The sequence below is a fragment of the Rhopalosiphum padi genome, chromosome 2, assembly GCF_020882245.1.
Source record: "Rhopalosiphum padi isolate XX-2018 chromosome 2, ASM2088224v1, whole genome shotgun sequence".
Taxonomy (NCBI): Eukaryota; Metazoa; Arthropoda; class Insecta; order Hemiptera; family Aphididae; genus Rhopalosiphum; species Rhopalosiphum padi.
This window is the reverse complement of record NC_083598.1, coordinates 23,735,661-23,749,286: the sequence shown is the minus strand read 5'-3', so window position 1 is coordinate 23,749,286 and position 13,626 is coordinate 23,735,661. Positions and strand designations below refer to the sequence as shown.

Genomic DNA, 13,626 nt, shown 5'->3' with positions numbered 1-13,626 from the left:
TAAAAATGTAGGTACTTTGAAAACTTAACTTAAAATACAATTGTAGCATGTAGGTTAGGTACCTTATATTGCACTTTTTGTCATAATCTGCAGACTTTTCCGAAACAAAGATTGATGGATATATTTCGTCCAAAACGTTGAATTCTTTTTGAGATTCACATAGTTCTACTAACCAAAGAAATAAGCCAAACACTTGTGAAAATGAATGACTAGCGTTTACTATACAAGAACAAAACATTAGTAGGTACAACATTTAAAAGTTTAAAATAAATAAATTAGTGATACATCAATTATGATTAAATTATGGTTTAAACTTTAAACTGAAAAATTATAGGTAGGTAACCATAAGCTAACTGTTAATAAGTCATTATTTTTACTGTTTATTTTATTCTATTTACATATTTCAGTATCATACATTTATCATACACTGAACACATTAATATGATTGTGTTACTTAAATGAAAAAATATGTATAAATATTTTTTTTTCAAAAATCTTATGAAGATGACGAGGTAGGTATATAAATAATAAACTTAAATATTACTATGATCTGCCACTTTTAATGTATCAGAGTATCAGACTATCAGTTACATAATGTACGGCATGATCTGAATAAATGGTGTATTTTTAAGAGTAGTTATGACCTATTATTTTTTCAATGGTAGTATACAGTAATGGGAACAGCTTAATAAAATTTAAAATTCAATTATTATATATATATATTATATATTATTAAGTTTATAATACCAGTCATAAGCCACGATTTATCCATTTTTCCTTCATAATAGTATTTTATCATAATTTTCTTACATATATTTGTTTTCATTGAATATTTGATTTCTTTCTAGCTTATGTAATAAATACTTACACATACCAGTAAATCTAGAAGTCGTCATTGGCTTTATACTACCATTATTTAGAATTGTATTTGTATTTGGAGTAGTCAAGAAATAATTTTAAATCTACAAAATTAATTCAATTACTTATAGTACTTTATAAAATCAAACAAAATTGTTTTAAAATAATGGTCTAATGGTACTCCCAATTCACTATTAAATAATAGTATTTAAGAGGTCAATATTATAGGTTGATCCACTTTAATATTAAGATTTCAAATGATAAACGTGAACAACTGTCTACATTGCATATGGTCATGCCCGTTTCCGACTAAAGTTATACATTTCCCTTTTTGACCAAAATCATACTCTTCCCTTTTTGCGCCAAGTTTAAAAGTTTAATATTTACTATATGTTTTACATAAGTATAGAAAAGTATTTAAAATATAAGTTGTACAAAATAGTTGTATATATATATTATATAAGTTAACAATAATAAAAATAATATAATTATTTGCTCAATACTTTTTACAATTACTAAGCGTATATATATTATACAATAATTATTGTTAAAATATTATATAGAATAATAATATATTATTACATTTATTTTTACAAAAATAAAATAAAAAATCCAGCAAATTTAATCAATTATTGATATTTTATCTTGGTCATAGCAAATAGTGACTAAAAATATACCTACCTATAACGATTACCATCAAACACGATGACCACCGATCAAATAATTAATGACATAGGTATAAATAATTTAGTACTTTCATAAATGAATAACATACAGTAAAATATTGAATTTTTTAGTTTGGCCTAAAAAGTGAAAAGTGAATAAGCCGAAAAGGATGAGGGTACGATTTTGGTCGAAAAGTGTCTCGCATAATATGTTTAAGGACAATAAATGTGGGTGGGATGATTTGTGGGATGACCTAACTTAATCTTAATCTCACCCTGACAAACACTTATTCTTTATAATGTGTAAATAATTGACAAGTATAGTATTTTCTCATGGGACAGAATACAAGAGATATTTAATTATAATTATATTATATGTATATAGATAATACTTTGTGTATAGATGTTTGTTGAAAGGCAGGCTTTTTTAATTAAAGGTCGCATTTCTTTTCTATTTTTAACTACGCCATAGTTACTATAACGTGATTCTGAGTTTGAATTTCGACTCTTACAATTAATTTTATGAATTTTAAATTTAAATACATAACTTAGTAAATAACATAAATACTTGTCACTAGAATTTATTCCAGGGAAATTTGGATTTAGATTAGGTGTAGAAGCACTTATTTTATCAATTCCGGTACCTAATAGCTATAGATGTAGTTTCTTGGTTTTTCGATGTTGATAGACACTGTTTTAGGCGATGCTTGGGTAAATTGTCTAATGATATAGATTTTTTTCTCTCTAATAATCCAGAGTTCTCATTTTTCGCTAAACATCCAGGTTTCAGAAGATTCGATTTTTTAATCATACCGTTATTTTCTTTATTATATTTAATCTAATTTTTAAACATATTCATCATTGTTATAATTGCACTGTTATACAAAAATGTATTACAAAATGAAAACAAGAATACCTAATATTATTACTATTAAATGATGATTTTTGTCTTCCACGCGTAGACCCGTTGGCTGTCGACGAATGTCTTCCAAAAGATACCTTTTATTATTTTATGTTTTTAATTCATTAATGTATTTAGATCTAACAAACATTAAAAAATATTTTTAATTTTTATAACTTAAGCGGATGCCACACTCGCATGTATCGTTTGTTTTACAAATGTGCAACATAGACAACTTGTGTAGAGCAAAACCAATTTTGTGTTGTTATCAGGCACGTATAAAAAAAAAAATTTCGGTGGGTGGGGGTTTACAAAATATAGTAATACAAATTGTGCCGCTACATAATAAAACAATTTTTTCTTCGTTACTCGAAATTATTTCGGGAGAGGGCGGTTGAACCCTCCTGTATACGTCCCTAGTTGTTATAGTACTTTAATATTAGAGTGAATTTACCTATTATAAAACTAATTAAAGTTAAGAATATTATTTGTGTTTTTACTTTGATGTTTAATGATATTTTAATTTTTAGTCCAGTCACCTACGAGTATGCAAAATATTACAATTTAAAAATACTTAAAAATCGTTTAAAGATAAAAAATATTACAAGAAATAAAAAAGTTTGTACTTTGGAAGAGTGTTAACAGTGATGTCCTTGAAGTTTTAATTTAAAATGATACAATATAAAAAAATATATACACCGTAAAAACTAATATTTAATTAAAAATGTTTTGAGCCTGGGACGGTATCTCAGCATCTATTTTTAAAAATATTTTATACAGTAGACATTTTTCCAATGACATTGCATATCTAATAATAATTATTATAATATAATTATGACCTGACAAAAATTGTATTGCCCATAAAGATTTTTTTTGCGATATCCAACTAAAGTATAAACAAATGGAAACGCCAGCTGCAGACCTAAACTAAACCTAATATGTGAATTTGGTTATGATAGCTTTTGTGGTTTCAAAGATTATAAACGCACAACCATGTAAACATAATAAATACATTATATTATAGAATATAGATAGACAATCCTCTGGCATACGTAAGATTGTTCTATGTCGGAAGGGGTGCTTGAATATAAAATATAATTATACTCAGTTGTCACCAAAATTTGGTTTTAAAAATAAAGTAGACGAATTCTTAATACTTACTCTCATCAAACATAAAAATACATAAGACATATAAATCAAACTTTTACATAATTTGATTACAAAAATAACGGCAATAGAATACAATTTTATTTTTATTTTATCTAGTCTAAAAATTGCAGATGTTTAGCGCTCATGTGAGGTATTTGAAAATGTTTGTACAACTTCAACGTATGTCAAGTGTCAATTCTTCTTTTCTATTTATTTTGGATAAATAAATAACATAGGTGCATGTTTATAAATACACGTTCTGAACGCTTTTGCTTACTATTTCAGTACAGTTTAAACTTGAAAATATGAAAAAATAATAATAACAATACTGCCAATGGGGAAAGGAAACTTTGGCGTGTTAGACCAGCCGGCAGCCACTTTAATAGAAATCGTATATTATCGTTAGGTAAGAACATTTTGAAATTTAATTTTGTGTGTATAGATAAACATAGTATGCGCGTAATTGTAAATATTATCAAATCTATACGGTTAATCATTTTTGAATTACAACAAATAATTAATGTTTTTGCAGAAAAAATGGTAGCATTAATTTTTTCAAAATTTGAATTTCAAATGTCCATAGACTATAATAGAAGAAAAAATTGTGTAAATATATTTTTGATATTTTAAAATATTGTAAAAATAAGTTATGATAAGAAACTTGTACTTGAGTCATTAATACTGAAATTGAAAAAATTATGGTTTTTAACAATTTTATCTAAACTACAAAATTATTATTTTAATTAATTATATGGGCTGGACCCTTTCTCTAACAGTCTCTAGCTCCAAACACTCCAAACTAATCAACATAGCAATACAAATTATTAAATTTTATTATAATTAATTAATTATTAAGCAGACACTAAACTTCATCAAATAAATGGATATTATTGTAAACAATTAACGAATAGGTATGTAAAGAACTATTGTATTAACTAATATAATATGTATAAAAAATATATATATACATTAATATCAAATGTCAGCCAATAGCCATTGCTGTCGAAGCTTTTATTTCTAATAATAATAAACAAAATAAACGTTTTCTATATATTTCGAAGTTTTCAAATTGCTGAAAGAACAACTAATTGGATTGAGAAATCGTTATCTTTCATCCAACGTAATTAAAATAAAAGAGTAATATACGCTAAGTTATGGGAATTTGGCAACATTATACAAAAATCTTAATTAAAAAGTGTAGGTACACAATCATGTATCTCCAAATGAGCATAATTATTAATTTCGCAATCGGGTTTGCTCTTTTTTTTATTGACAATATCGTTATTATAGTAATAGTCAATAGGCAACAGTTATTAAATTATTAATAAAAAAATAGGAATAAATTCTTTTGTTTTAAAATGTTTTGTACTAACCAAACAATACGTAAATAAGGAACACAAACATGTAAGATAAGAAATAAATGAAATTTATTCTAAATTCTCTTGACGGATAGGTATTTTGTACACTGTTCACGACGCTCAATACATAGATGATTTATGACCCATGTTATCAATACTGACATTTTTCCAGAGTAATGCAGTCGGTACCACGGATCACTAAATTATCTTCTTCTTCTTCTTCTTCTTATATTATAATAAAACGTGATCTATGTGCATTGTGCGCCGTGCGATCGATTATATTAATTATTATTATTTCTACTAGCGTGATTTTTCGAATATTTTCCATTTTTCACAGGATTTTAACTGGACTTTTTCAGAGTTTTTCCAATCCGTTTTTTTCATATTCACGTAATGTGCGTCTTTTGAAAGACGTACGTGTGTACAGTTTTTTCGCCGTTTACGTTTGTAGCGATCGCGATAACGAGTACGACTGCCGACGACGGTCCTCCGGACGTGTTTTTCGCTTTTTATCAACTCAAATAAGATCGCAAACGCCGATCAATGTACGAGGCATTTATTCTATTTTTTTGCTTAAATTTACACGTATACTATATTACGCAGAGCACTGATGTTTGATTCGAAGCCCGTTTATCGATGCACAATACTGTTTTTTTGATTCAATAAATTGCATTATATCGTATTTATATATTGTTTTGTTGTTCTCGGTAGCTTTAACGGGTTGTGCTGTATATCATAAAAGTGTTTCTCGACGACGGCCGTGTCGCAAAGTACTGTATTCGTGTACTTGGGTGTATGACAAAAATATTTTATGTTTTTGTACACCAAATAATGCAAATGTTATTAAAACATTGATACTGCTGTCAAGATTGGGACACTTTTCTTTTTGCAACATTTGCCACCACGGAAGGAGATACATTTGGTAATTTCAAGTATTCTATTTCACTTATAGTATTATAATATGGATGTTAAGTGCAGATAAATACATTAAATAATATTTAATATTGTTCTGTGGTAAGATTTATATTATGTAAATTAGTTAGGCTTCTGGAGTGTAATAGATATCCAACACTCAACTAATAAAAATCAATGTATAAACGTTGTAATGTATTTTTATTAATAATATGCAGTATTAAACAATAGTATTCATTAGCTACCATGTGTTCGTTAAATTTTGCTTAAGAGTAAATAAATAATTTAATAATAATGGAATTAATAATCATCAATAAGTTTTAAATTATTGCTTCAATTGTTTATATATCATATTAAATATTCGAGTATAATTCTACAGGTTTTAAATTTAAATAATTATTGTATTGTTGAAAAAATAGGTACCTATCTAATGAACCACAATATATGTATTAATATTTAAAATATGTATTGAAATTATACAGATCATGTATGAGCATTAATATTTGATTCTTTGAATAAATTGGGTACATTCAAATAGTATATAATATATACTATATTATCTTATTATTCATATTAGGAATAGTCTGATTGCTTACCTGATGGGAGGTTTAATTTCGTTTAAATAGTTTTCCCCCGATGGTATCTGACATCTTAATTTAAGTTTTAACACGTATTCGACTAACTTTTTCTTCTACAAAACAGCATCAGACTTTCGACGTCGGGAGTACAGGTATCGATTTGCATCGGTTAAGGACTGTTAGCTAGACACCCAATTACCATTTTTACTTTTTAGTATTTTTTTTTTTTTATTCATTCAAAAAAGAACTGGGTATGCGACATAATATATAATAGAAATATAATTTCATCCGTGCACCACCCACATCGTCCGCGATCAGACGCAGTCGGATAGGTTTAGATACGTGTAAATTAAACTCCCCCGATGATTATGGATTACTTAATACTCAAACACGGCAATCGACTTAATCATTTTCGCCTACAAAACAGCTTCCGACTTTCGACGTCGGGAGTACAGGTATCGATTTGCATCGATTGAGGGCTGATAGCTAGATCTCCAATTACCATTTTTCATTTTTCATATTTATATTTTTTTTATTCATTCAAAAATAAACCGGGCATGCGACGGGACACGGTATTACACCGATTGATGACTGAAGCTAGACACTCAATAAAAATTATCGGCATCTTTTTATTATTTTTGAATTAAAAAAAAAACCAGGCATGCGATGCGACAAACTTTTACACCGAATGATAACTGATAAGTTATAAAAAAACTGTTAACTCAAAAAAATACGGTAATCGACTTTATCACATTTTTAGTGACCAATTTCTAGACACCTGATCACCATTTCCTACCGAATTTCCGGTTAAACGATTTTCACTCAACCACCTTGAAGGCGCCGAAGGCAGCTTCTACACACCGGAATCGAGTTTAACCAGCCCCTAGTTTAAATATAAATAATGTATACCGCGCTTTCATAGTTTTTATAACTTTTTATTGCAAAAACGAAGTCTCACCGACAATAAATAATTTAATGAGATTTCATAATATTCAATTTTTTTCCAAGTATAAAGATTAAAGTAGTGAATTTACTTTTTTTTAGTTGAACCACTATTATTATGTTTTTTTATAAAAATAAACGTTTGATTTTAATTTCAACATAGTCTTTTTTCAATAATTATATATTTATAATATAGGTTGTCATGGAATATTTTTTTTTAGTTTGTTTGATGTTTAATTATTTTTCAATCTAAATTACAAAACGAGTTTGCAGTGCTTAATATTATTTGTAAAATATTAATCTTGGTACTTATAGTAAAATTAAGAACATTTATCCATTGCGTATGTGTTTTGTCGTTATAATGGAGTTTTTGGAACGATTTTCTTTTTCGAGACTTCGATGTAAGTAGTACACTACAGTGTACAATATGAACATTACAACAGACAGGATAATATCTAGACAGTATCTAGACGTTGATGTTAGCCGTTCGTCTTTCTTCGTCGCACTGCAATTTTTTATTCATTTTTTTTTTTTAATTTAAAAATTTATTAATATAATATTATTATTTGTAAAGCATAACTCAGTTTAATGTAGTGTTAACAGACCATTTTTCTAAATCTTTATTTTTTCATATGACAAATTGTAGTAAAATAAATCCAAAAAATAAGAAATAATATACTCATTGTCTTTAAATAAAAAATTCGCTAGAATTAAAACATTATTATCTACAAGATAGTACTCTAAGCATGTTCACCCTTATTTTTCCTCTTTAATAATAAATTTATAAAAATTCTGATTTTTAAACTTTTTAAGTAGGTATAAACAATATATACGGTGTTTACAAATACTTGCAGGATTTCTTTTACAATTAAAGGAGTTCCCAATGACTATACCAACTTTTTTTATAAAATGTTTTTTTTTTTTATAAATTATAATAATCAAATTAACTTTTTGAACATTTTAATATTTTTAAATAGAAATTCGAACAACTAGTTGTAGTGTTATTTAACTTTGCGCAGTAGTATACCCAGGTATAGGGTATACTTTTGACTGATCCCCTCACAAGAAAAAAAATAATTTTGTATTAGATTGTATTTTTTATAAAATATTGTTTTGTTATAAGTATGTTATAATGATCAATGATAATGTTTTTCTTGAAAAAAAAAATGATTAATACAATTAGTGGTAATTGTTTATTTTGTTTATAATAATAAAAGTAGGATAATTTGTAAGCTACCATCCTTTCCTCTATATAAAAATCATTTTTACAAAAAATAAAAAATAATGGGTTTGTTTATAAAAAACTATAATATAATTAATACATTCCTTGCCTCTGGTCAAAAGCTAAAATTTGTGATTTATTACAGCTGTACTGTCTGTACTATCATTTTGCATTCGAGATCGTTTGTTGTACAGCGAATGACAATCAGTTAACATTTATCATGTATTTATAATGATGTTTTGTTATGTGTCAGTCATAAATAATAGGAGGGTTAGTGAAAAACAGTGATTATGGTAAAAATAAGTAAGTAAATTCTAATAATACCTATGACTTAATACAGGTACTAAGTTATTAGTAGTTTTTTAAGAGGGTATCACATCCACATATTATATTGTATCTTTCTTAAAAACGTCTAATATAGAAAATTTGTGTTCAGCATAACCAATTTTGTGTACCTACCTAATTTGTTTTAATATTAATGTAAATCGAACTATTATCCACCTTAAAGTAAGAACATTATCGGGTTTTTTATGTCAATCTTTAAATGAGTTAAAATTATGTAAAATTATACCTAACTGTTATTTAAAAAAATACTCATAACCCTTTTAAAAAAAAAAAATTAAAAATTTAAATATCCTAAAAAAAGCGATGAACGGATATAGATTATATTGTTAAATATAATAGATATTATAGTTAAAAATATAAGATTTTAAAATTATTTGCACTCTAATATTATTAAACCAACTTCAAAAAATTTGTTCTGTTCAAATTTTCTATATTGTACGTTTTTTACAAACGTATTTACAACACATGTGGCCATGTGGGATTGTGTCCTTCTAATTGTTTATTTTTGAGATTTAATAAATTATTTATTTAGTAATTATACCCAGATATCTTATTATTAACCTAATTAATTATTCTGTGGTATAATTACTCTAACTATATTATATGAGAAAAAACTACAATTTAATGAATAATAATATTTAAATAAGATTGTTTACTTTGTTTGCTATCTCACTAAAATTATGAATTTTAATAATGTAGATAAATATTTTTGTATTTTAGAGCCATCCTCACATTTTCAATTGTATATTGGATTGGAATACTGATCTTATTTTGGTCAACTGTTCAAACCAAGAATTCTGTATTAAAGTAAATACAAAGTTAATGTTATTAAAAAAAAAATATTAATATGATGACAACTACGCAATCAAGTATAAATAATATTATAAATTCAACTCATATTTATTTATAATTTTAACTTGCTTGCATATTAATGGTATGTCATAATTTTTAATTGTTATAATATATTTACATAGTTTTTTATTCAACTTTTTCAAAATAAAATTATATAGTATAAAGAGAAAAAAAACACTGTTAAATTTAAGTGATTTGACATATTCATATTATTTTAACGACTGTAATAATTATTATAATACATGTTTATCATCATAAAAAAGCATTAAAAACCGACAAATTCTATTCAATGAATTTTATAAACAATAATATATTTAATCCCGTCTACAGTTATATTGTTGAATTAAAAACTTATTGTACTTGGTAAACAGATCAATTGTAAACGTATTTTAATCATTTAGCTTCACGACACTGTGCGGTCTGGTTTTTCTTTTAATTGGTGTGGGTGGTATGAAATGCTGTATGACAGCATTTGACGTGGAAATAGTCATCGGAAATAGTCAAAACGTAACGTCAACACAGGTGCACGGATTCTGTAGTACGTTATACTATTCCATACACTTAGGCGTGTTATTCGGTATGATTATTTCGCCAGCCACGAAAAAAATTGTATCGTTCAAAGGACACAATTTCGATAAATATTCTATGCGATTTGGACTGGTGGTCATCATCGCGATGTCAATCTCAATTGGTAAACATATATAGAGCCTATTGTGCTTTAAATCATAACCTGATTAGATCGAGTTTAGAGAATTAAAAAGGTAGTGGTCGGTATAATACATACCTACCTATTTAATTTTAAATGAGTAAAAATATGATGTAAGTTGCGAAACGTCAAAATATGAATACAATTTTTTTTTAAGGCGTACTTGTTTGTGGAAGCCCTTATACTTATTCAAAAAATCGTTTACTAGTATTCTATCTAAAATGATAAAATGTATTTTAGTGAGTATAGTTTTTGGAATATTTCATTTAATTTAAAAATGTTAAATTTTATAAAAAAAAAAAATATTAATTTCCAATACTGATATCCAATGATAATAATCACTATTTTGTAGTATATTGTGTATCATTGCTCACAGGTTTCTTTGTGGAAACGATTAAAATCACGCTGCAATGATACAAAAAATAAACATTGGTTAGAATTAGCAAAAGATTCATTTTCAAACGAAATTATAGATGACACGAAGAAAACGTTACGCTTACTTTGTCTTTATATACCTTTATCGGTATTTTGGAGCTTATTCGACCAACAAGTTAATAATATTAAAAATACGTGCAATTCGTATTAATATTAATTTTATAAGCTTTCTATCTTTTGATTTAGCATACAACTTGGATTTTTGAACCATCACGGACAAGCGACCATTTAATTGTCATAACATTTAAAGTGTACATGCTAAAAGTGGTAAATCCCTTGCTCGTGCTGTTTACTATTACATTTATGAACCGTATGGTTAGTATAGAATATATTAAAGAAAAATCTATAAAAAAATCGAATACCGAAAAGAAAAGGCCAAATATAATTTATAAATGTTTAAGCAATAGTGAAAGTAGGGTTGAAAAAATATAATATGAAATATGAAATTAAAGTATAATCAATGTTGCATATGATTAAAATATATTATAGGGTAGCGTAAGACATTATTGATAACGATGTTATAGTGAATAATGTTATTTGCATACCTGCATTTATTTTGATTATAAAAGTAAATTTTTTTAATAGGTAATACTCATTATATCGAATGTTTTGAATGTAAAAAGTTATTTTTTAACTATTCTTTTCTTTTTAAGTTTTAAATTCTTACTTTATTGAATGGCAGTAGGTATATATTTTATTTTCCAATGAATCGAAATAGTATAACAATGTTTTGTGAGGTATCTCCTCTGGTACTGGTACTCTGGTATTATTCCAATACGCTCATCTAAAATATGTATAACCAATTAACTAAATATATAAAAATAACAATTCTCAGAGAAATTACTCTGCTAAAGAATGAGTAGTTTAAAAAAATGTTATTCAAAACAGTATAATATATAAATTAAAATAATAACAATTTTTAAAAAAATTTTAAAAATGTTTAGCGGTCTTTAATTGAATCCCATTTTATAACAGAAAATATATAAATCTTGAAAGTCGATTTTACTATATTATATTATTGTGTGTTCATTTGTGTGTAATATTTTTAGAAGTCAATTGTAATATCACTAATGGAAAATAGTTTATTTAATGAAGATAACGGTTTATGTAACTCGCCTTCAGCAGTGCTTATGCCAGGAAATGTGTACATGAATTCAGAAAAAAAGCACTCATACATGATACAGTAAAGTTCAACATGGTTATTAAAAAAAAAAAAAAACTAATATTTTTTATTGGGGTAATCTGTTTTGTATTAGTATAATTGTCCCATCAAATGAAGATGGCTGAATATCCATTTCTCAATTCCAAAAAAAAAACAATTTTGAAAATTCCTTCTAGTTTGTAAGTATGATGAAACAATATAATTTTAATGAATAAAAAAAGGAAATAAGAAGTGATAAGAGCTTATATCAATTAAATAAAATTAATTATCAAATTCTTAAATATTTCACGAAGCGTTGAAAAATAGTATGACAACTGCAGCTACCATAGAATTTTGATAATATTTTATTACTCATTTACTTTAAATGTTGCTAACTTATAAGTATCTGACAAGTGGCAAGTACAATTTCTTTAAAACTGTGTCGGTCTTAGATGTTAACAACATTATTAACTATTATAGCTAGCTTAAAAAAATGTATACCTATCTTGATTTATAGCTACAAATAATTTTAAAAATGATTAAAACATTTTATTAATACAATTTTAAGGTATACACTGACTATAAATAAACTTACTATAAATTATATGGCTGAAAAACAGAAACCTATTTCAATGAACATCTTAAAATTTGAAACAAATTCTATTTACATATACAAGAATGAATATGATAATAAATTAATTAATTCTGTATGTATACCTATAACCTATATAACCTTTTGGTCTAATGTACATATCTATACATATTTTAATCACAACACAATATTTTTAGAAATTCAAATCGAATGCGGTTTTACAAACCCGTGTTATAAGTAAAGTGGTTATTATTACCTCAATTAATTTGTATGAGTTGTATGACATTTGGTGAAACACTGTTTACAATGACTGGATTATCGTTTTCCTTTTCAAAAGTAAATAATAATAAGTTTAAAAAAAGAAAAATCATTTTAAATTTAATATGTAAGTATGTAACTTAACTATTATACGCATAATTAACTATTGTTAATTATATAAACATCAATCAACAGTCTTAAATAAAGACAAAATCGGCTGTATGTTTACCTATTGAGATTGACATCGCGATGATGACCACCAGTCCAAATCGCATAGAATATTTATCGAAATTGTGTCCTTTGAACGATACAATTTTTTTCATGGCTGGCGAAGTAATCATCTCGAATAACACGCCTAAGTGTATGGAATAGTATAATGTACTATAGAATCCGTGCACCTGTGTTGACGTTACGTTTTGACTATTTCCGATGACTATTTCCACGTCAAATGCTGCTATACAGCATTTCATACCACCCACACCAATTAAAACAAAAATCAGACCGCACAGTGTCGTGAAGCTAAAGGATTAAAATACGTTTACAATTGATCTGCTGTTACATAATTTACAGCCAATTCTTCAAAACAACGGTAACAATGAAAAGCGTTTTGAACGCATTTAAAATGTAAATATTATTGTAATTATGTGAAAATATACATATTTGTTTGTATAATAATTTAAATATTGTACGGTGTTACCTAACGTAAAAGTTT

General features: G+C 26.3%; 1 protein-coding gene across 1 annotated transcript; it reads left to right on the top strand.

Moving 5' to 3' along the window:
- The first annotated feature begins 504 nt into the window (after positions 1–504).
- Positions 505–12,110, top strand: LOC132918919 (solute carrier family 15 member 1-like). Its single transcript, XM_060980277.1, is given in 7 exon segments — positions 505–512; positions 10,184–10,473; positions 10,646–10,666; positions 10,669–10,727; positions 10,865–11,038; positions 11,110–11,238; positions 11,973–12,110. Coding segments are annotated over 7 exon segments (819 nt in total).
- The last annotated feature ends 1,516 nt before the right edge of the window (positions 12,111–13,626 follow it).